General features: G+C 46.5%; 1 protein-coding gene across 2 annotated transcripts in view; it reads left to right on the forward strand.

The window, feature by feature from the left end:
• The first annotated feature begins 14,971 nt into the window (after nt 1-14,971).
• The window catches only part of COPG1 (COPI coat complex subunit gamma 1), a 49,588-nt gene continuing 40,372 nt past the window's right edge, over nt 14,972-24,187 (forward strand). The window contains exon 1 of one of the 2 annotated variants that reach the window (XM_082265547.1): nt 14,972-15,076. In XM_082265547.1, the coding sequence (XP_082121673.1) occupies nt 15,049-15,076 (28 nt within the window). In that variant the 5' untranslated portion in view covers nt 14,972-15,048. Of the gene's footprint in view, nt 15,077-22,693; nt 22,826-24,187 lie in introns of those variants that run through there. The other variant, XM_082265546.1, reaches the window with a different exon arrangement.

The following is a 24,187-nucleotide window of genomic DNA, read 5'->3' on the forward strand; positions in this document are numbered from 1 at the left end:
TAATGTGTAAATGGCACCCATAGATAACACAGAAATAACATTTTGGACCAGGACCATACCTTTGCATGATGGGACCCCATAGCAAAACATTAAAGGGTTCCCTGTCTTTCTAATCTCCATTTCAAAAGGCAAGTCACAAAGCACTTAGCTTCTATATATAAAACCTTTTATTGTCAGAATGTCATAATTCCTATATTGTTTTATTCGTATTTATACACAGTATGTAGATATATTTTTATATTGTTAGCTCCATCTAATGGCCAATATGTGGTATATTTTTTCATTAAAGTATTTTAAAACAAACTAGCACATTTTGGCCACTAGATGGAGCTGACCATCTAGGAATTAATCTATTAGAAATAATACAGGGACATTTCGGCCGGCTTGCACAAATGCTTCTGACCTTTGGCCAATTCATGTTTTATAAAGTTATTACATACAGGCTTCCAAACTATAAACCATCCTTTCATCCAAATGTATTTGCCAGAATGCTTTTGCTGAATAAATAGCTGTGTAGTTATGCCCTTGGTTTAGACCATGGGTGTCCAACCTTTTGGCTTCTCTGGGCCACATTGAGTGTAGAGAAATTTTCTCGGGCCGCATATAAAATATATACTATAGTTAGGGTATATAAGTAATAAAACGTCGCCGCGCCCTTCCCATGCTACGGCGCCTCCCCCCCCCCCCAGCACTAATTTAACACAACTAGTGGATGATCCCCTCCAAGGCTGCCTCTGTGGCCGTGCCCCCGACTTGACTTCCTTCCTCCCCAGCAAAAAAAAATTGTCAGGGGGCAGTGGGCCGCATTGCCTGCGGTTCCGGGCCGCATTCGGCCCCCGGGCTGCAGGTTGGACATGCCTGGTTTAGACGATAAATTGAGATTCTTGAAAGACCCTGCCTGTTGTGTGTGCATTGTGTTATCATGACCAATATTCTACGGTGGCACAGACAGGAGGTTATTCTTGTACCTGCAAGCTCTTCCACATTGTCCTAGGTTCCTCCAGGCACAGGTTCTGCCAGCTGCATCACTTCCTCTGCCACAGACAAAGCCAATTCACATATCCCATGCTTGTGAACCCTCTTGCACTGTAATATCCTGCTAAAAGGGGTCCCTGGTGATCAAGAATAAAATTAAGAACAGCATTGGCCCTATAAGAGCTTTTCTGGCCGGTACTATTGTGCTTGCATCTCAGCATTGGGCCGCACAGGCAGAAAGTCAGCCCCTGCGGAACTTTACATTTTACAACTAATCAGTTTTCTAGAAAGAAACCAGTGACATCACTTAGCTACATAATCATGCTGTAGTGCCTGCTTTATTGACAAAACTGTTCTCACTTGACAAAGATTTCACTTCATAGTTTCTTACTGGTGCTCAGACCAACAAGTAGGACCTATGACATCCAGCTGAACATGTTTGTATGTAAATATGCAGTATATTCCTTCATAATGCTTTACATGAAAAAAATGGTTGTCAGCCATGCTCTTAAAACATATATCAGGGACTATAATATGGTGCTATTGTGACCTCCAGCCAAGCATATTGCTTGTAAAAGAGTTGCAGATTATTTTAAAAATGCTTTAAATGGTTTCTTGGTGTTAAACTTAGTAACACATGAATGTTTACTTTTTATACAGACATGCTCATTTCATGTTCATATTTTTCATATAAAAGACAAGTCAATATATGCAAATCCAGACACACATACTGTACACGTGTCCTCTAGATGTAGATAAAATCAGTTCAGGAAGCTCAGTTTTACTATTGATCTGACTTTGAAAATTCTCCAGAATTCACATCTGAATTGAATGTAAACGGATTCATCTGAAATTCTGTTTAGGAAGGGTGGAGAGAGTAAGAATGCCACAGATATACTGTAAATCCAGTAAACCTTTATTTTGTGCAACCCTGGGTTACAATACAAATCCAACACGTATTGAGTGCTCAATAGTCCTTCATCAGGGCTTGGATTCTGTCAGTAAATAGGAAAAATATTAGACAACAAATTGTATAAAAATACAAATAAAAACATAGCATTTAGCTTTTTCAGGTCTTTGGTTAGGCAGTCTAACTGGTGACCCCAACAAGCTAAATCTCATCCTTTATTTTACAGTTTGTTGTTCTTCCTATTTACTATCAGCATCCAAGCCCTGATGTAGGAACATTGAGAACCCAATACGCGTTGGATTTGTCTTGTAACCTAATGTGGCATGAAATAAAGATTTACTTGACTTACACTGTATCTGTGATGCTCTCTCTCTCTCTCTCTCTTCGAACGTCCTAAATAGATTTATACTGGAATTTCAGATGAAGCAGGTACAAAATGATGCTAATTTCTGAATGTAAATCTCTTTAAGAAGTGTGGAGAGCATGAAAGCACTACAGAGTGTAAATCCAGCATATATTTATCTCGCGCAGCATTGAGTTACAAGGCAAATCCAACACGTATCGGGGACTTAATGGTCCTTCATCAGGGCTTGGCTGATAGTAAATAGGAAGAATACTGGACAACTAATTGTAAAAAAAGGACATTTAGCTTTTTTTGGGTCATTTCACTAGTAACTCAGACAAGCTAAATCCTATCACTTTATTTAACAATTTGTGGTCCATTATTCTTCCTTATTACTATCAGCATCCAAGCCCTGATGAAGGAGGGCTGTTGAGCCCCTGAAACATGTTGGATTTTGCAAATGTCCCATGAAACAAAGATTTAATGGACTTATACACTATATATGTGTCACTCTCACTCCCACAGTGGCGTTTTTTTCAGGATATCATTCCCAGGTAGAAGAAAGGATTGGACAGGATAGAAAATCTTGGCTAATTGTTGAGATTTAAAGCTCATCTCCAGACAGAAGTGGTATTTTATAGAGATGTATTAAATCACTCACCCATGTAGATAGATCATTTCATTTTTTGATATGCTCCTCCATGTCTTCCTAATCTTTATTTAAACTCAGGTGGCACACAGCTGGATCCCAGAACCTTCTGTGAAGGAGACTGGTGAGCCTTGCACGCACTAGGTGGGCTTGGTAACTGGTCCAATCAATGCCCACTATTGCATTCAGTTTTGGCAGCAGTAATGCTGGCCTTAAACCTGCAGACTTTCACTTGAAGGTTTGGACAAGAAAGTATAAAATTCGCTCATCCAACCATTCAATGGTCCCTTCATGGACTCGGCTAATTTTGAACGACTTTTCCTTCCTTATCAATGTCTTGATTTTCGTAGAACAAATGTTCTACTTCTGGATACCCCTTGACAAGTTCATGGTCATAAGATTAGTAATGTTTTTTTCCTGGCCAAGAGTGAATTCAACATTTATACATTTTTTTGTTTTGTTTTATAATTTTTTTCCCATAAACATTTAATAAAATTGTTAGAAGAAATACAAGGAATAGACTCCAAATACATTACATCATCATGTAAATGGAAGATGACAAACCAAAAAAAAAAGTGAAATAAGACAACAAATTAACAGAGCCTACCACGAGGTAGGAGAAGTGTATTGTACACCCCAATAGAAGACACCCCAATAAGAATATAACAAACTATACAAACATTACTGATCTTGACCCATACTACTGGAAGCATTTCCTGAGATAACCAGTTAAACACCACTATATTAAGGTGGGGAAAATATTGTTAATTTAAGAAAAGAATGGTCAACTAGGAATAAAGGACAATAAAGTAGAAGGTAGGTATCTCAGGTCATTCCCATCACTTCCATTCACACCCACCAGGGCCATACTACAGGTCCAAACAAAAAAAGAGAGAAGAGAGAGCAAGAAAAAAGAAAAGAAAAAGGGGGGGGGCGAGGAAAAAAAAGAGGGGAAAGGGAGGAAGCAAACAAAAGATAAGGGGAGGGGCCACCACCAACTGCCCTCTATCTCTGGTTAGTATGCATAATAGCTTCCCCCTCCAAATCTGCTTTTCCTCAGCAGAACCCTCCTTGCCGCTACTGCAAAGAATGGACCTTTCAGACTTTACCAATAGTTTAACAGCCACATGGTCGCTGTTGCACAACAGGGGAACAAGGTAATTAAGAAATACCTGTTGAGGAATTATCTGGTGATCCAGAGGGATGATGGTGAAGGTGAGGGGGAGCCTGGAGATGAGCTTTATTTGGGTGTTTATATCATATGTCTGACCATTCTCTTCAAACTTTGGATGCCTTTAAATTGGCTGTAAACCTCGGACATTAAATATAAACACAGCATATAATAAATGAGACAAGTGTGTACTTGTCTCATTTAAGGGCACTAGTTGTCATTTCTGTCTGCTGCTTCATTCCTCTGCTATCAGCTACAAGTTTTCCTGACACCAAGAGAAAAAAGTTGACAGGGGAGGGACCTCCAGCAGATTGACAGCCTCAGCACTATTCTGTTGTGCTGTGTGGAGGGGCGTGTGTTTCTTCCCTTCAATCAGCTCTCTGAGTTCCCCTCACTGAGCTCTGCAGGTTGTAATCTTAGCTCTCTCCCCCCCTTTTTTTGAACTCTCAGACAAGCTTTAAAAATTCAGTACTTTGAATAGCTGTAGAGAAGAGAAGACTGCAGATAAACAGGTACAACTTTTGTAGGAGGGTTTGTTTAATCTCTGTGTATCACCTGAAGCCAGTCACTTCACTGGGTATACTATAAGCCCCCGTTCACACTGGGGCGACCTGTCAGGTGACCTGGTCGCCTGACAGGTCGCCGTAGGTCGCCTGCCATACAGAAGCTGTGGACCCTTTCTAATAGGAGCGACACAAGTCGCTCCGACTTAGAAAAAGGGTCCGGAGCTTCTTTGGGGCGACCCGGAGCGACCTGCATAGACTTCAATGTTATGAAGTCCGTGCCGGCCGCTCCGAGGTCGCGGTGCGAGCAGCGCGCCGCGACCTGTGTGGTCGCCTGGGGAAGTCGGATCGCCCCAGTGTGAATGGGGCCTATGTAAGGGTTTACAACTACTTTAGGCTTCTGTTGGAATATTTAGGCAATATTTACATCTAATTGTCCCTGACACAACTGAAAAGCAGCTGTTATGGCATCCCCCCCCCCCCCCATATGAATAAACTCAATAATCCCCATACAACATTCATGCCAAGCTGTGAGTCTTCCCCGTCGGCGATGGAGAAGCTCCTCCCTCTTACACCCAGTCCAACCATCCCACTTCTCACACCCAGTGAGATCTCTTCTATTATGTTGTGTAGTTGACTTTAGTATCTCCATTACTGAGAATTCACGCTGTAATGATACTGGACTCCTGGGAATCTGTTTATTTTATGTACATTAAATGACATCCATTGTACTTCTGTCGCAAATAAAAAGGGATTTATTTAAACTGTGTTTGTGTCTATTTTTACATTTTCCTTTTCAAAGTAACCAAACCCAATGCCCATAGATCTTTCCATTCTGAGTGGAGTCAGTGCCTTCTGGTGTAGGGATAGGCTGCACTCTGTCTGTCCCCTTAGCAGAAAAAACACCCCCAAAGCATAGTCTTTCCACCTCTATGTTTGACGGTGGGGATGGTGTTCTTGAGGTCATAGACAGCATTCCTTCTCCTCCAAACACGGTGTGTTGAGTCGATGCTAAAGAGTTTGATTTTGGTCTCATCTGACCACAACACTTTCACCCAGTTCTCCTCGGAATCATTAAGGTGTTCATTAGCAAGCTTCAGATGGGCCTGTACATGTGCTTTCTTGAGCAGGGGGACCTTGCGGGTGCTGCAGGATTTCAGTCCTTCCCGTGTTGCCAATTGTTTTCTTGGTGACTATGGTCCCAGCTGCCTTGAGATCGTTGACAAGATTCTCCCGTGTGGTTCTGGGCTGATTCCTCACCGTTCTCATGAACATTGAAACCCCACTAGGTGAGATCCTGCATGGAGCCCCAGACCGAGGGAGATTGACAGTTATTTTGTGTTTCTTCTATTTGTGAATAATCGCACCAACTGTTGTCACCCTCTCACCAAGCTGTTTAGCGATGGTCTTGTAGCCCATTCCAGCCTTGTGTAGGTCTACAGTTTTTTTCCCTGACATCCTTGGACAGCTCTTTGGTCTTGGCCATGGTGAAGAGATTGGAATCTGATTAATTGATTGCTTCTGTGGACAGGTGTCTTTTATATGGGTAACAGGCCGAGATTAGGAGCACTCCCTTTAAGAGAGTGCTCCTGATCTCAGCTAATTACCTTTATAGAAGACCCCTGGGAGCCAGAAATCTTGCAGATTGATAAAGGATTAAATACTTATTTCACTCAATAAAATGCAATTCAATTTATAACTTTTTTGAAATGCGTTTTTCTGGATATTTTTGTTGTTATTCTGTCTCTCACTGTTAACCACTTGCCGACTGCTCACAGTATATTTACTGCGGCAGTCAGCCCCTCACAGGCAGAGTGACATAGATCTATGTCGCTAGCCTTTGAGGGTCTAGGGAGCGAGCGCGTGCCCCTGGAGGCGCACTCCCGCTCCCGCGTGGTCACGGACCCCCCCCCCCGCACGTGTGACCGGCGGACCCGATGTCCGCCGGTCACTCTGCGATCGACGCTGCAGAGGGAGAAAGTCAGGCGGCTAGTGTAAACAAGCCGCCTGTCATTCTCCCCTGTGTAGAAACAGTGATCACACGGTTCTACTATGTAGGACCGTTGATTACTGTTTCTACAGCTCAAGCCACAGCCAATCACAGTTAGAATCACGCCCCTAGGGACACACACAGCCCCTCCCTCTCATATAAAGTTAACCCCTTCACTACCAGTGTCATTTTGCAGTAACAGTGCATATGTATAGCACTAATTACTGCAGTAATGTCACTGGTAACCCCAAAAGTGTCAAAAAAGTCAGTCAAGGGTCCGATCCGTCCTCCGCAATGTCGCAGTACCGCAAAAAAATCGCAGATCGCCGCCATTACGCGTTAAAAAAAAAACAACAAAAATGACAAAAATCTTACCCTTTGTTAGTAAACGCGATAACTTTTGCGCAAACCAATCAAAATACGCTTTTTGCAATTTTTTTCTAACAAACATATGTAGCATAAAACAAATTGACCGAAAATTTTAAAAAATTTTGATTTTTACATTTTTTTTTGGGGAATTTCATATTAAAAAATGTGAAAAATATTGCTATTTTTGCAAAATTGACGCTCTTTTTTTGTTTATAGCGCATGATCAAAAAATCGCACAGGTGATCAAATACCACCAAAAGAAAGCTCTGTTTGTGGGAAAAAAAGGACGTCAAATTAGTTTAGGTACAGCGTCGCACGACTGTACAATTGTCCGTTAAAGTCACGCAGTGCCGAATCGCAAAATAGGCCCTGGTCAGGAAAGGGGGTAAAATCTTCCGGGGCTTAAGTGGTTAAAATAAACCTACCATTAAAATTATAGACTAATCGTTTCCTTGTCAGTGAGTAAACATACCAAATCAGCAGGGGATCAAATACTTTTTCCCCTAACTGTACATGTGTATAAATCTTTCTTTGTATTCAAATGGTCAGCTGGCTCCAAGAAGCAGAATCAGGCTCAGGTATCTCCTTACTCTCGTTCATCAGTCACATCAGGCAGTATGTAGAGCAATAGAAGACACTCATAGTGCATTACTGTGTATAAAAACAAATTTATTGAATAAATATAGACATGTAAATCGAGCACTGTGTTATGTGGTCGTGCACGACCACCTGCAGAATGGTCCGTCACGTTGCTAGATCCAATCCAGCGCGTTTCATCTTAGGAGACTTCGTCTGGGAAGGCATGTGGGAAGCTGGACTCACTTCTATTTTTCTTTTTCTACTCTTTTATTTCAAATGTGAACACGTGTGGAACATTGTTTCTATTTCTTTTTTCTGGTTTTTGCGCCCTTTTGGCCTTCCACCATTTGATAAAGGGGGAGTCGGTGCTGTTAGGAATGGACAACACCATAACTGTCTTCAGAGACAGAGAGGGACTCGCAGTCTTTAGCTTCTTCAGGAGGTGGAGCCAATCATGACATGGGCCCCTAGGAATCTCGCCAACATCTCGGCAGCCTATGTCCCCGGAGCCCAGAACATCCAGGCAGACTTTCTGTCAAGGTTCCGGCTGGACAACAACGAGTGGTCCCTTCATATGGAGACATTCAGCTGGATTCTATCTCTGGGAGTCGATCCCGAAGTTGAACTATTCGCATCCCTATGCAATTTCAAGTTCAAGAGCTATTACACTCGGGCCCATTGCAACCAGGCCTTCGGGGTAGATGCCCTAACAGATCAGTGGAGCTTCAGCAGGGCACACGCCTTCCCTCCAATCCCGGTCATCCTCAGGTTCCCTCCGATCCCAGTCATCCTCAGAGCGGACCTTCTGTCCAAGGGGGCAGTGCTGCACCCGCGCCCAGCACTAGTGATGGGCTGAGCACCCCCCTGTTCGGTTCGCACCAGAACATCTCGAATATGCGAACTCTATTAAAGTCTATGGGACACGAACATGAAAAATCAAAAGTCCTCATTTTAAAGGCTTATATGCAAGTTATTGCCATAAAAGTGGATGGGGACCCATGTACTGCCCTGGGTGACATGTATCAATGCAAAATGTTTTTTAAAACAATCGTTTTTACAGGAGCAGTGATTTTAATAATGCCTAAAGTGAAACAATAAAAATGAAAAATTCCTTTAAATATCGTGCCTGCGGGGTCCCCTTAATGTGCCTGTAAAGTGGCGCATCTGTACGATGTATGTAGCCTGTTGCAGCAATACTGAAATTTCTAAAGGAAAACATGTCATTTAAACTTGCTCGCGGGTGTAATGTATTGTCAGTTTCCAGCAATAGAGATAAAAAAAAATGAAAAAAAAAACGGCGTAGGGTCCCCCCACCCCCCAGTCCATGCCAGGCCCTTCGGTACACCAAAATAAAAAAATGAAGTGGGGTCCCCTCAAAAACCATACCAGACCCTTATCCGAGCACGCAGCCTGGCAGACCAGGATAGGGGGGGACAAGCACACGCCCCCCTTCTGAACCATACCAGGCCGCTTGCCACCAACATGGGGAGAGTGCTTTGGGGTGCCCCCCAAAGCACCTTTTCCCCATGTTGATGGGGACAAGGGCCTCTTCCCGACAACCCTGGGCTGTGGTTATATGGGTCTGCGGGTAGGGGGCTTATCGGAATCTGGAAGCCCTTCAGATCATGACCCCCCTCTATGTGAATGGGTATCAGGTACATTGTGACACGTCAGAAGGGGACGGAGCCTCTGAGTGATGTATCCAGGTGGCCTCACCCCTTGCCTATAAAACAGCTGTCAAAGAGCATCATTCGGCAGGACGCCTCAGAAGAGGCAGAAGCGTCTTTGAATTTTTTTCTATTTTTCGGGTGTGGCGGGGGTTGTGATTGATGATGGATTTACATCGAGGGACACTATTTTTTTATTTTTAGTTTTGAATAAAGGAAAAAAAACTGTATTTTCTGGGCTTTTTTTGGTGAATGGGTGGAGGTACGATGTACCCGATACCCATTCACATAGGGTGGGGGATCCCCTTGTTAAAGGGGGCTTCCAGATTCCGATAAGCCCCCCACCCGCAGACCCCCACAACCACAGCCCAGGGTTGTCGGGAAGAGGCCCTTGTCCCCATCAACATGGGGACAAGGTGCTTTTGGGGGGCCCCAAAGCACCCTCCCCATATTGAGGGCAAGCGGCCTGGTATAGTTCAGGAGGGGGGGGTGCTTGCTCCTCCCCCCCTATCCTGGCCTACCAGGCTGCATGCTCAGTTAATGGTCTGGTAAGGATTTTTGGGGCCCCCCCTATCCTGGCCTGCCAGGCTGCATGCTTGGATAAGGGTCTGGTAAGGATTTTGGGGGGGGGGGCCCACGCCATTTTTTTTTTTTTAATCTGTCATAGGGTTCCCCTTACCCACTTAAATACAGGGCACTTTCACCCCCTTCCTACCTAGACCAATTTTCAGCTTTCAGTGCATATAGGCATCTATGGAAAATATTGTTTAGCTTGGCATGGAACTGATCAATTAACAATCAATAACATTGGCATCTATGGGAAATCTTTCTTAGCTTGGCATGGAACTGCTCACACACTATAAGTGATAGAGACACAAAACTTGGGGAGCATGGGGAGGGGACCCAGGAATTAGTGATGTCGCGAACATAAAATTCGCTGTTCGCGAACGGCGAACACGAACATCGGCGAATGTTCGCGAATCGGCGAACATTGCGAACCGCCATAGACTTTAATAGGCAGGCAAATTTTAAAACCCACAGGGACTCTTTCTGGCCACAATAGTAATGGAAAAGTTGTTTCAAGGGGACAAACACCTGGACTGTGGCATGCCGGAGAGGGATCACACAAAAAAAAGTTCTTAAAAATTGTAATTTTTTGATAGAGAGCCAATTATTGGAAAAATTAAAAAAAAAATAAAAATAAAAAATTTCTTTGGATTTAGCATCTGGGGGGTCTAAAAAGTGTACCTGTGAAGTTTCAGCTCTGTAGCATGTCCGGAACCAGAAAAAAATACGAATTAGGGTTAGGGCTAGGGTTAGGGTTAGGGCTAGGGTTAGGGTTAGGGTTAGGTTTAGGGTTAGGGTTAGGTTTAGTGTTAGGGGCTAGGGTTAGGGTTACGGTGAGATACTTAGGGTTAGAGTTAGTAGCCCTACCCCTACCCCTCTAACTCTAACCCTAAGCACTAAAAATAACCCTAACCTTAGCCCTGACCCTAACCCTAGCCCTAACCCTGATTCTATTTTTTTTTCTGGTTCTGGACATGCTACAGAGCTGAAACTTCACAGGTACACTTTTTAGACCCCCCAGACAATAAATCCAAATAAATTTTTTTTTGTTAAGTTTTTTTGTTAAGTTTTTTTCTTTTTTTCCAATAATTGGCTCTCTATCAAAAATGACAATTTTTAAGAACTTTTTTGTGTGATTTAGTGTCTAGGGGGTCTAAAAAGTGTACCTGTGAAGTTTCAGCTCTGTAGCATGTCCAGAACCAGAAAAAAAGATAATTTTTCAGTAGAGCAGGGATGGTGGGAACCCCTTTTACACCTATATGATCTTTTTTTCCTGGTTCTGGACATGCTGCAGAGCTGAAACTTCACAGGTACACTTTTTAGACCCCCCAGACAATAAATCCAAAGAAATTTTTTTTTTGTTAAGTTTTTTTTTTTTCCAATAATTGGCTCTCTATCAAAAATGACAATTTTTAAGAACTTTTTTTGTGTGATTTAGTGTCTAGGGGGTCTAAAAAGTGTACCTGTGAAGTTTCAGCTCTGTAGCATGTCCAGAACCAGAAAAAAAAGATAATTTTTCAGTAGAGCAGGGATGGTGGGAACCCCTTTTACACCTATATGATCTTTTTTTTCTGGTTCTGGACATGCTACATATATATTTATATATTAAAAAAATACTCAAATACCAGCCCTCAAAGGGGCTTTTGGGGACAATATATATATATATATATATCACAGAACAAAAAAATTACACAAATACCAGCCCTCAAAAGGGCTTTTGGGGACAATAGATATATATATATATCACAGAACAAAAAAAATTACACAAATACCAGCCCTCAAAAGGGCTTTTGGGGACAATAGATATATATATATATCTATATATCCAAAAAAAACCTCAAATACCAGCCCTAGGAAGGGCTTTTTGGGGTGCTGTCCTTACAGCAGGAGTGTACCAAGAACACTGGCTTGGTACACTGTCCCCAGCTATAACAGCAGCAGCAGCACCAGCACTTTCCCTGCTCTCAGTAACACAGAAATGATCTAAAATGGATGCTGCCCTTGCTTATTTATAGGAGGTGGGAGGGTGTGGGAGGGAGGTATGCTGATTGGCCTGGAATGTGTCTGCTGACTGTGATGTTCAGGGTCAAAGTTTGCCTCAATGATGATGTATAGGAGGCGGACCGAACATCGCATATGTTCGCCTGCAGCGGCGAACGCGAACGTTCGAAGTTCGCCGGGAACCGTTCGCCGGCGAACCGTTCGGTACATCTCTACCAGGAATACAACATATCTATACATTTTAAAAGTGGGGTATAACCTGAACACTACACTGACTGCACTAAACTAACTCAACACACTGTCTCTACTAACTACCTGCCTAACCTAACCACTATTATCACACACTATACACGGCTGCCATGTAAGCAGCAACCTTATATAGTTTGTGGTGTGGACTTAGCTCCTGAGCCATTATTGGCTAAAGGCACCCTGCCTTTGGCCAATTATGGATCTGACAGGACATTGTGCTGTGATTGGCCAAAGCATACAGGTCAGGTGCATACTTTGGCCAATCACAAGCACTTAATGCACTGCAATCATGCACTGCATTATGGGGCACTCATCGGCGGGTGATCTTGCCGCCGAGCGTCCCGGGTATTCGTGTGTTCGGTGAACACACAAACACCCGATGTTCAAGTCGAACTTACGTTCGATTCAAACATCAAGCCCATACCTACCCAGCATGTCTGAGACTGATGGTCTGGTTCTTGAGAGGGAGAGGCTGGAAGCCCTTGGCTGCACATCAGGAGTCATCTCTACCCTCATGAGTTCAAGGAGGTTGAGTATGAACAAAGTCTATGGAAGAAAATGGGCCAAGTTTATAGACTTTTCATCTTCCACGGGAAGGTCTTACAGGGTGCAGGATATCTTGGACTTTCTTCAGTCTGGTCTAGATCTACCTAGACCCTATCAGTTAGATCTCTTAGGGTTCAAGAATCGGCCCTATTGGCCTTCTTGGGAGTTCAGTTCTCGTGGCCATCACAACAGTCAAGAGAGTTTCGGAGATTGGAGCCTTCGGCTACAAGGAGCCTTTCCTAACCTTTTTTCCAGACTGGATAGTACTCATACCCATGCTCGACTCTAATGCTAAAGTTACTTTGGTCTTCCACAAGAACCAGGAGATCGTCCTTCCTACCCTTAAGGCCCCAGAGGCTACTGAGGCTCATCCCCTAGATTTGGGAGAATTACTAAAGGAGTACCTCAGAGCTACGGCTTCCTTTAGGAGATCTGATCATCTGTTTATCCTTTTCCCTGGGAAAAACAGAGGAAAACGTGCCTTGTTCAGATCAATCGCTTCTTGGACTGTCCAGTTCATCCAGCAGGCCTATAGGGCAAAGGGCTTGACTCCTCTTGAGGCGGTGACAGCACACTCTACTAGGGGTGTTTTCGACTTCCTGGGCGGTGGCACGACACATGGCTCCAGACGTTATCTGCAGAGTGGCATCTTGGGCCTCTATTAACACTTTTTATGACTTGTTATTGTGTGGGGCCTGTATCCTCATCTTCTGTAAATTTTGGTTTAAAAGTCCTGTTGGAAGACGGGGTAAATTAAAGTCTTCTTTTGTTCAGCAATCCCACCCGTGTGGTGTTGACTAGTTATTTCCCACACGAAGGCTGCCATGGAGTCTGGAAATTTTCCTATCAAATACTTACCGTAATTTTCCTTTCCTGATGGGCTCCATGGCAGATGGAGTTCCCACCCGTTGTGCTCAGGAGTCAACTAGCTATGGAATGCAGTCTCTGGCCAGGTACTGAAATTTATCATAGTAGGGTCCTATAGCATTGGAGAGGAGGCGGGGTAAACCCACACGTAGGCTGCCATGGAGTCCATCAGGAAAGGAAAATTACGGTAAGTATTTGATGGGAAATTTTCAATTTTTACCCACTGTACATGATCCGGTGCAGAGCTGCCACCCTGTAGCAGTTTTACGGTCGGCAAGTGGCTAATGGAGCTCAAAATAGCAGTAAAATCCTGACAGGGGCTCTAACCCTTTGCTGCATTTAATGCCTGGCTCTCTGGCAGCCATGAAGACTTGGTCATACCTGGATCCATGTCGTTGCTTTCTGTATGTAGCACTACTCCCAAGGGAGCTGCTGTGTTTGGGTTCCCCTGGGTTACCATTAGCAACAGTAGACCAACAGTAGACCATTATGACTATTGCTGGTTAACGCTGATTGAGCTAGTCACGGCTTGGCCGCTTACTATATTTCACCTTTGACTGTGAAACAGTCCTATTAGCTTCCTAAGGCACTCCTTTCCTGAGGTAACTGACTTTAATAGTAAACTGCACTGCTGAGCAACTTCAGGGCACTTCCTGGTGCCCCCTTTAACCCCTAATCTCCAGGGCTTTAAAACTTGCCACCCCCTTTACTGTAACACTCCGATTTAGCTGGCTCCTTGATCCCCTTGACCTCTCTGGAGTGGTCCCCTCTCTTAGGCAGACCCCTGGGCATATGCTTGAGTACTCACGATACTGTTTTTCCAGAAGTATTCTGCCCAGCAGCTCCACTTGGTCAACACACTGGATCCTCCTGCAGCACAGCTCATCCCCTGGTCCCTAGGCCGACTGGACCACCTTCCTCAGCAACAAGAGGAGAGACAGCCATCACCCTCCTCCTGGGACCTGGCTTCCCGCTCAAAGACACCCTGTCATATGCCCCCTCTGGATTTATTCCCTATCCCAGGATGCATTGCAGTAATGCCCACCCACTGGGGCAGTCATAAACCCTGGTGTGCTATTGGCTAGGTTTCCTCCACTGTCCAACAAGGTCCCTCATTGGATACAGTGGGGAGACTCCCCACACTCAACAGGTCACACCTGGAAGCACGTGACCGGCTAACTAACAGATCAGACCCTCCTGATAAGCAGAACAGGGTCACAGATATGCTTTGCCTAGCACCTACCTAGAAGGGTGCTACATCTACTTGAACTGTTATCTATGAAAATTCAGGTGTGCATGAGCAGAACAAAAATTAATATTCAGAGCATGGGTAATGTGCCCCTAAATAAACCGGTAAAACTGAATGCACGGCTGGCTTTGTATTTACAGTAAATATACAGTATACACATTACAAATATTCCTTCCTGAATTGTGATACTGTTGGTGCAAAAGCTCTAAGCCGAGTAAGGAATGTTGACCGTCTAGCCCTTTAAATGGCTGGCGTTCCAGCCTGGGATAAGGATATTCTTGAGTCGGACAATCAGATAAGTCTGCAGTTCATGACAAATGTTCAAAGTACAGAGACATGTGTACAGGTGAACAGACCAGGGACTGATCAGGACTGCTACATGCTGCCGTGCTGAGTGGAGGCCAACACTGGACATGATATTCCTGCACGACCACCCCTATGGTATGTATACCGTCTGTTCTGGGTCGCTCTGTGGACTAAGTCAAAGTGCAGGGAAGCTTAAAGCCGTATTATATCCAAAAGCAAACATTTAATATATCGCAGCTTACAAACCCTACATGTGATGGCTGCATTCATTTTCTTTTTAGGCTTTCTATCCTTTTTTTTTCACCTGGTTATCTGGCCAGTAGGTCTGTTGTTTTTCAGCAGAACAAGCTATCCTGCAGTTGTAGAAGTTAGGATATTACAAACCATTTACCACCGACTTCCGTTGCTCTGCCCGGGTCTCCCGTCCCATCGGGAGACCTGAGCGACCAGTCGGCATGTCCACCAACTGGTCAGAGCCCCGAATGAAGCCGCATCTGGCTTTGATCGGGTATCTGATGTAGTAACCCGGAAGCGGCATCACTTCCAGTCAGTGGCGTAGCGTGGAGGGTGCAGGGGGGGGGGGTGTCCGCACCAGGCGCAACATCTGGGGGGGGGCGCAACCTGCAGTGTCACTCTGTCTGACATTATATATATTACTAACACGGTGTCATCACACACTGTTTGCGGCTGCCGCCATCTTTAGGCTGGGAGATAGCCGGCGGGCGCCCTATGGCTGGAAACTGCGGGTCGAGGCGGGGCGGAGCTGGACTGTGCCTCCCCTGCCCATTGGCGTAGCGTTGCAAGCCAAGCCCCGCCTGTAGGCGGCGTGTTCTGCACAGCTCAGTCAGCTCAGCGAATCAGCAGCCTTCTTTTCACTCAGCCGCCCGGCGCTGTCACAGGAATCATTCATCTCTTTCTTTCCAGTTGTGGCACTCAGCCAGCACAGCGTGAAGAGGACTGAAGAGAGAGTTGTGAGAGGTGAGGTGAGACCATGAGAGATGTTTTTCTGGACTGACAGACACACAAGGCATCTAGGGAGGGAGAAGGATAGGGGGGGGGGGGGGCGCAGCCTGGACTGGAGAGCACTGACTGCAGTAAAGTGAAAGTGGAACTGTAGGGGAGGTCAGTGTAAGTGTCAGTGGGGGGTGGGTCAGTGAAGGGGGGTCAGTGTAGGTGTCAATGGGGGGGAGTCAGTGTAGGGGAGTCAGTAAAGGGGTCTGTGGAGGGGGGCAGTGAAGGGGTCAATGTAGGGGGGGTCAGTGTAAGGTTTCAGTGAAGGAGGGTCAATGTAGGGGGGTCAGTGTAGGTGTCAGTGTGGGGGGGGGGTCAGTGTAGGTGTCAGTGAAGGGGGGTCTGTGAAGGGGTCAATGTAGGGGGGTCAGTGTAAGGGTTCAGTGAATGGGGGTCAATGTAGGGGGGGGGGTCAGTGTAGGTGTCAGTGTAGGGGGGTCAGTTTAGGGGTCAGTGTAGGGGGGGTCAGTCTAGAGGTAAGTCTAGGGTGCAGAGAAGAAGGGTCAGTGAAGGGGGGGACAGTGTATGTGTCAGTGTAGGTGTCAGTGAAGGGGTCAGTGTAGGGGGGTTCAGTCTTGAGGGGGGGTCAGTGAAGGAGGGGCAGGGATGGAGTGACAGGGAAGAAGGGTCAGTAAAGGGGGGTCAGTGTAGGTGTCAGTGTAGGTATCAGTGAAGGGGTCAGTGGGGGGGGGTCAGTGTAGGGGTGTAAGTGTAGGGGTCAGTGAAGGTGTCAGGTAGGTCAGTGTAGGAATCAGGAATGTCAGTGTAGGGGTCAGTGTAGGTGTCAGTGTGGTTGTCAGTGAAGGGGTCAGTGTAGGGGGGGTTCAGTCTAGGGGGGTTAGTGAAGGAGGGGCAGGGAAGAAGGGGGGCCAGTGTAGGTGTCAGTGTTCGTGTTAGTGAAGGGGTCAGTAAAGTGGTCAGTGTGTGTTGGGGGGGGGGGGTCAGTGTAGGGGTGTAAGTGTAGGGGGCAGTGAAGGTGTCAGGTAGGTCAGTGTAGGAATCAGAAAATGTCAGTGTAGGGGTTAGTGTAGGTGTCAGTGAAGGGGTCAGTGTAGGGGGGGTTCAGTCTAGGGGGGTTAGTGAAGGAGTGGCAGGGAAGAAGGGAGGCCAGTGTAGGTGTCAGTGTAGGTGTCAGTGAAGGGGTCAGTAAAGGGGTCAGTGTGTGGTGGTGGGGGGGGGGTCAATGTAGGGGTGTAAGTGTAGGGGGCAGTAAAGGTGTCAGGTAGGTCAGTGTAGGAATCAGGAATGTCAGTGTGGTTGTCAGTGAAGGGGTCAGTGTAGGGGGGGTTCAGTCTAGGGGGGTTAGTGAAGGAGGGGCAGGGAAGAAGGGGGGCCAGTGTAGGTGTCAGTGTAGGTGTCAGTGTTCGTGTCAGTGAAGGGGTCAGTAAAGTGGTCAGTGTGTGGTGGGGGGGGGGGGGGGTCAGCGTAGGGGTGTAAGTGTAGGGGGCAGTGAAGGTGTCAGGTAGGTCAGTGTAGGAATCAGAAAATGTCAGTGTAGGGGTCAGTGTAGGTGTCAGTGTAGGTGTCAGTGAAGGGGTCAGTGTAGGGGGGGTTCAGTCTAGGGGGGTTAGTGAAGGAGTGGCAGGGAAGAAGGGAGGCCAGTGTAGGTGTCAGTAAAGGTGTCAGTAAAGGGGTCAGTGTGTGGTGGGGGGGGGGGTCAATGTAGGGGTGTAAGTGTAGGGGGCAGTGAAGGTGTCAGGTAAGGTCAGTGTAGGAATCAGGAATGTCAGTGTAGGGGTCAGTGTAGGTGTCAGTGAAGAAGGGTCAGTGAAGGGGGCCAGTGTATGTGTCAGTGTGGGTGTCAGTGAAGGGGTCAGTGTAGGGGGGAGGGATCTGTCTAGGGGGGTTAGTGAAGGAGGGGCAGGGAATAAGGGGGGCCAGTGTAGGTGTCAGTGTAGGTGCCAGTGAAGGGGTCAGTAAAGGGGTCAGTGTGTGGTGGGGGGGGGGGTCAATGTAGGGGTGTAAGTGTAGGGGTCAGTGAAGGTGTCAGTAGGTCAGTGTAGGAATCAGGAATGTCAGTGTAGGGGGTCAGTGTAGTAATAATGTATGTCAGTGAAGTCATCAGGGTTGGTTAGTGCAGGAATCAGCTAGGTATAGTATAGTAATCAGGTAGGTCAGTGTAGGAATCAGGTAAGTCTCTGTAGTGGTCAGGTAGGTCTCTGTAGTGGTCAGGTAGGTCTCTGTAGGTGTCAGCATAGTGATCAGGTAGGTTAGTGCAGGAAACAGGTAGGTCAGTGTAGGGGTCAGCGTAATTGTCAGGTAGGTTTGTGTTGTGATCAGGTTGGTTAGTGCAGGAATAAGGTAGGTCAGAGTAGGTGTCTGTGTAGTGGTCAGGTAGGTCAGTGTAGGTGTCAGTATAGTAATCAGGTAGGTTAGTGTAGGAATAAGGTAGGTCTCTGTAGTGGTCAGCTAGTTCAGTGTAGGTGTCTGTTTAGTGGTCTGTGTAGATTTGTGTAGGGGGCGCAAATTACTTACCTTGCCCCGGGCGCTGACAACCCACGCTACGCCACTGCTTCCAGTGTACTCGGCTGCCAACGGCGCTGATTTTAAAAAAGTGACAGTATTCAAAAGTGCCAATCTTGGCGTTTTGAATAGTTTTAAATGCAGCGGAGGGGGCGAGACCAATAATTCTAGCAAAATATCTCCTTTGTAACTCTAAATGGGAAACTGTTAACATTTTTTAAAGTGTCACCTATGGAGGTTTTTAAGTACTGTAGTTTGTCGCCATTCCATGACAGTGCGCAATTTTTAAACCGTAACATGTTGGGTATCTATTCACTCGGAGTGAAATCATCTTTTACAATATACAAAAAAAAATTGGGCTAACTTTACTGCTTTGCACAAATGCCGTGTGAAAAAAAATATTTTAACAACTGCCATTTTATTCTCCAGAGTCTTTGCTAAAAAAAATAAATATATATATAATGTTTGGGGGTTCTAAGTAAATTTTCTAGCAAAAAATACTGATTTTAACTTGTAAACAAAAAAGTGTCAGAAAAATGCTTGGTCCTTCAGTGGTAAACCACTTCCCAACCGGGCCATAGGTAAAAGACGTCCTTGGTCGGCGAGTGGAATACCAAGGCTATGGCTGCAGCAGTGTGCAATAACCCCCGGTATTGTTTTTTTCAGCTGATAAAAGTGGTCCCAGCGGCAAATTTGCAGCTGGATCACTTTTAGAAGCGGCAGGAGGGGTCGCCCCTACCGCCGCTTCCTGGTGGTTGAAAAGACAAAAAAGAAAAAGAGGGGAGCACCGACCTAGTGCATTACCATAAAACCATTTATTTAAAATATTAAAAAGTGTACAAAGTACTCACAAAACTGGTGTGATACAACACACATCAACATTGCATATACAGTTTTCAAGGTAGCCAGGTCCCAAAAGTGACGAATGGACATGCAGATGGTCGCATGGGGCTGCTGTGGCTAGGCTGACGAGTTTCAGGGGCGAACCCCCTTCCTCAGAGCCAGAAAAAGTGCTGCTAGCTTCCTGGTGGTTCTCGGGCTTACCTGGCGGATCAGGAAACCCGAGAACTGATCCAGCAGTTGCAGCTGCTGGTCACAGAGATCACTGGAGGAGAGATGGCCTCCGTTCATCTCTCTGGATTAGGAGGACCAGAGTAGAGGGCTGCATTAGGTGCGGGCTCCCGCAAATCTCGCGGGTGCGGGCAGTTTTCCCATTGCTGCGGGCGGTCAGTAACTTTTGCGGGAGACCCGTGGGGAACTCTATGATGTAAGGACTCACTGTACTTGTGCATGCTCTCCCCGCAGCTATGGTTCCTTCCTTCCCCAGCGCAGCCAATAAACAACGCTGATACAGTGCCAGACCGAACCATTACACAGGAAAAGGGGGGCAAAGAAGAAAAGTCTTCCCTGGCCTCGCTCCGCCAGCTGTCGTTACTCTTCTCGGGGTATGGTACATGAGAAGAGTAACGAGAACTGGCGGAGTGAGGTCTGGGAAGACTTTTCTTTTTTGCCCCCTTCCTTTTTCTGTGTAATGGTTTGGTCTGGCACTGTATCAGGCATTGTATGAGGTTATTGGCTGGGGAAGGAAGGAACCATAGCTGCGGGGAGACCATGTCTGTAACGGTTTGGTCTGGCACTGTATCAGGCAACGTTGTATGATGTGGTTATTGGCTGGGGAAGGAGAAGGAGGAACCATAGCTGCAGGGAGAGCATGATGAGCCTCTAACTCTAAGACCTCTTTTCAGCATCATTATACAGCATTGTAAGATAAGGGCTTTGACTGCAGATAAAGCAGATAGCACTGAGATAAAGTTAGCGGGAGTGGACACAAACATTGCAGGTGGGGGCGGGATTGGACACAAACATTGTGGGTGCAGGCGGGTGTGGAACACATAGGTTGCGGGTGCGAGCGGTCCTGGTCATACATTCAGCGGGTGTGCGGGTTTAACCACTTGCTGACTGCCGCACGACTATATACGGCGGCAGGCAGTCCCTCACAGGCAAAGTGACGTATGGGTACGTCACTAGCCTGTGAGGCTCTAGGGGGTGAGCGCACCCCTTTCCCTGCCAGTGTAATTTTTACAGTAACAGTGCATATTTTTAGCACTGATTACTGTAGTAATGTCACTGGTACCCCCAAAAGTGTCAAAAATGTCAGTCAAGGGTCCGATCTGTCTGCCGCAATGTCGCAGTCCCACAAAAAAAATCGCAGATCACCGCCATTACTCGTTAAAGAAAAAAAAAATGACAAAAATCTTTCCCTTAGTTAGTAAACGCAATAACTTTTGCGCAAACCATTCAAAATACGCTTATTGCGATTTTTTTTTACCAAACATATGAAACAGAAAACAAATTGGCTTAAAATGTTAAAAAATTTAGATTTTTACATTTTTTTGGGGGAATTTCATATAAAAAAAATGTGAAAAATATTGTTATTTTTGTAAAATTGACGCTCTTTTTTTGTTTATAGCGCGTGATCAAAAAATCACACAGGTGATCAAATACCACCAAAAGAAAGCTCTGTTTGTGGGGAAAAAAAGGACGTCAATTTCATTTGGGTACAGCGTCCGCGCGATTGTCCGTTAAATTCACGCAGTGCCGAATCGCAAAATAGGCCCTGGTCAGGAAGGGGGTAAAATCTTCCGGGGCTTAAGTGGTTAAGAAAACAGGCCTGCGCAGGGCTCTAGACCAGAGTGACATCACTGAACTTCCGGTTCTAGCCCAATGTAAAAAAAAAAAAAAAGGGAAGCAAGAGGAAACAAAAGGAGAGGTTAAAGCGGAGTTCTGGGCACAAAAACTACCTTTTTTTTTTGTGCCCGTCCGCTTGGTCTTCTTAACCTGAAAAGGAATTGGATAGTTAGTTTTTTTTTTTTTTACTCACCGTGTAATTTTAGATAGAAAATACTCACCTATTCTTCACTTCCTCCCTCTGCGCCGCGGCTCCGCCATCACTTCCTGTCTTGCGATGATTCCTGGGAGCTGAACGTCATCGCTCCCAGGAATCAATGCGACGGCACCGGCCCCGCTCGTCACTTCTGGGGCGACGCCGCATTCCCTGTTAAACAGCTTCTGGGCATGCCCAGAAGCTGTGTAGGAATGCGGCGCCGCACCGGAAGTGACGAGAGGGGCCGGTGCAGGCGCATTCTGGGAGGAGAAGACGCGGAAGAGGACGCAGAAGAAGATCACACTGGCTTCAGCTGCCCACAACAGAGATGGCAACGCTGTGGAAGAAATTTTATAAGTGAGTATTTCTTCTTGCAGGTAAGTACGAACCGGGACAGATCAGAGGCTATCCATTGTGGAATGTACTAGCCCTGACTGTCCCGGGGGTATGTTTATTAAAAAAATGTTTCTGTGCCCGGAACTCCGCTTTAAAGAGGAAGTAAACCCTCCTCTGACACTTTTCCCTATAGGTAAGCCTATGATAAGTCTTACCTATAGGTACTGTAAATATCTCCTAAACATGTACCGTTTAGGAGATATTTACCTTACATGCAGCCAGTGACGTCACTGGCGCATGCGCTCTGAAGGAACGGCCGCTAGTGCCGTTTCTTCAGAGTCCCGTGCCGTGACTGTCGGCTCCCGCGCGTACGCGGGAGTGACGTCACCGCGGCTCCGGCCAATCAGATGGCCGGATGCCGCGATCCCGGAAGACGGGCGACTGGACATGTCGCCTGTCATACAGCTAAGCGGACGGCACGGCGGGGGCTCGTTCTAAGGTAAGTAGTTCATAATGAGCTAGTATGCGATGCATACTAGCTCATTATGTGTTTCTCTTTCAGGTCGAAAAAAAAAATAATTCGTATGGGTTTACAACCTCTTTAAGGAAGAAGAAAGGGAAATGAAAAGGAAAGTAAAAGAAGAGGATAGGAAAATGAGAGAAAATAAAATCTAGGAAAGGTAATGAAAGGAAATGCGAGGGAATGGAATGAACATAAAGATTTAGGGAAGTGAAAGGAAAAGGAGTGAAAGGAAAGGAAAGAGAAAAAAAGAAAGGCAATGAACAGGAAGAGGGGGAAGTAAAGGAAAAAAAGAAAAAGAAAAGATAAAAGATATTGCCAACAGTTTTTTTTTTTTTTTCTGTTCATGTTTACAGCCAGCCTTCTATGCTGATCTTGTAGCACAGTTCAGAGATCAGCCTCCAGAGGGCGGCATGGTGCACACATAACCCGGAAAGTTGCCCATTGTTCGCGTCAACAAGCAGGGCTTCAACACGCATGCGTCTCTTTCTGGCAGCACACCGGCTCACAGCGCATGTGCGGGAACCCTCCCTCCATTGAGGTCGTGCATGCGCGGCTAGTGTTGTCAGGAGTGACGTGTCCCGGTGACAGGCTGGCAGGAAGTGGCCGAGTTGTCTGTAGCCGGGGTCGGAGATGCTGAAGAAGTTCGATAAGAAGGACGAGGAGTCCGGTGAGAAGGCCGGGGGGTGACATTGGTGGCTGTGGCCCTATGGGGCTGTGTGTCAGGGGCCAGTCCCTGAGTCCTGGGTGGGGGGGCAGGGATGAGGTGTGCCAGGCCTGGGTACAGGTTGTATGGAGCTCTGATCTCCAGGGACATGGGGGGGGATTGTATCCCAGGGGGGTCCCTCCATCTCTGGGTCATTGGTTGGGTGTGGGACTACAACTCCCAGCATGCCTTGGTTTATATATATTGCTCGTCCTGCTAATTGTGAATTATTTATTGCTTTCCTTCTAAACCCACCAAATACATTCCAGGGGCATCCAACCCAAACCGTCTTCATTGTCTTACAATTTGGTTTTCTTTCTGAAGCAGCCACAGCCGAAGTAGCAAAGCCTGTCCCCTGCCAGAGAAGGACCCTTGCTTTGTGTGTAGAAGCAGCGGCCTCTCTGCAGAGGTCTGACCTCCCCACCCCCAACCCTAAGGCTCCGTTCACATTCGGCAATTTGCAATCCTGGGCAGAAGCGCCCCAAAACGCGTGATACTTTGGCTCCCATTATTCTCAATGGCGCCCCTAGCGCAGTTTGACTGAAGATTGCACTGAGCTTGTCCCCCAAAAAGGAGCAGTAGCTTCTTATTGGTCGATAAACGTGCATAGGGAAGCCAATTGGAGTGCCTGGGCTGCCCTACGCATGTTGCACAGAATCGCATGAAAATGACGCCAAAAGAAGAAAAAATTGCGAGCGGGAATGCGTGTGGCTGCTACACGACATGTGAATGGGACCTTGTGCGGGTCAGGAATGCCCGCTTGTTCCTGGTCAGCAGGCTACATACACTGCTTTGTAGCAGAGGCATAGAGGGTGCCATTCATTCTTAAAGCGGAGTTCTGCCCCCCCCTCCAAAATTTAAGTCAGAAGCTACACACACTGTACACATACTGTAGCTGCTGACTTTTAATATTCGGACACTTACCTGTCCTGGAGTCCAGCGATGTCGGCACCGCAGTTGATGTTTCCATCGGCTGTCGGGTGCTGCCGTCGCCATTGCCGATAAGGGAACCCGGCAGTGAAGCCTTGCGGCTTCACGGGCGGGACCCTGCTGCGCATGCGCGAAGCGCGCTGCGCATTCAGATTGGCTCAGCGGCGGGGGAAGGAGGAGGGGACCAAACTTCCGTGGGACGGCACCGTATCCCAGAAGTAGGGAAGGGTACCTGTCAAAAACAGGTACCCGCCCCCCCCCTCCAAGGTGCCAAATGTGGCAGCGGATGGGGGAGGAAGCAAATGAGCGGAAGTTCCACTTTTGGGTGGAACTTCGCTTTAAAGCAGAGTTCCACTTGTCTGCTCCCCCCCCCCCATGTTGTCCCTTTTGGGGGGG

This window comes from Pelophylax lessonae (genome assembly GCF_965119305.1).
Source record: "Pelophylax lessonae genome assembly, chromosome: 8".
NCBI lineage: Eukaryota > Metazoa > Chordata > Amphibia > Anura > Ranidae > Pelophylax > Pelophylax lessonae.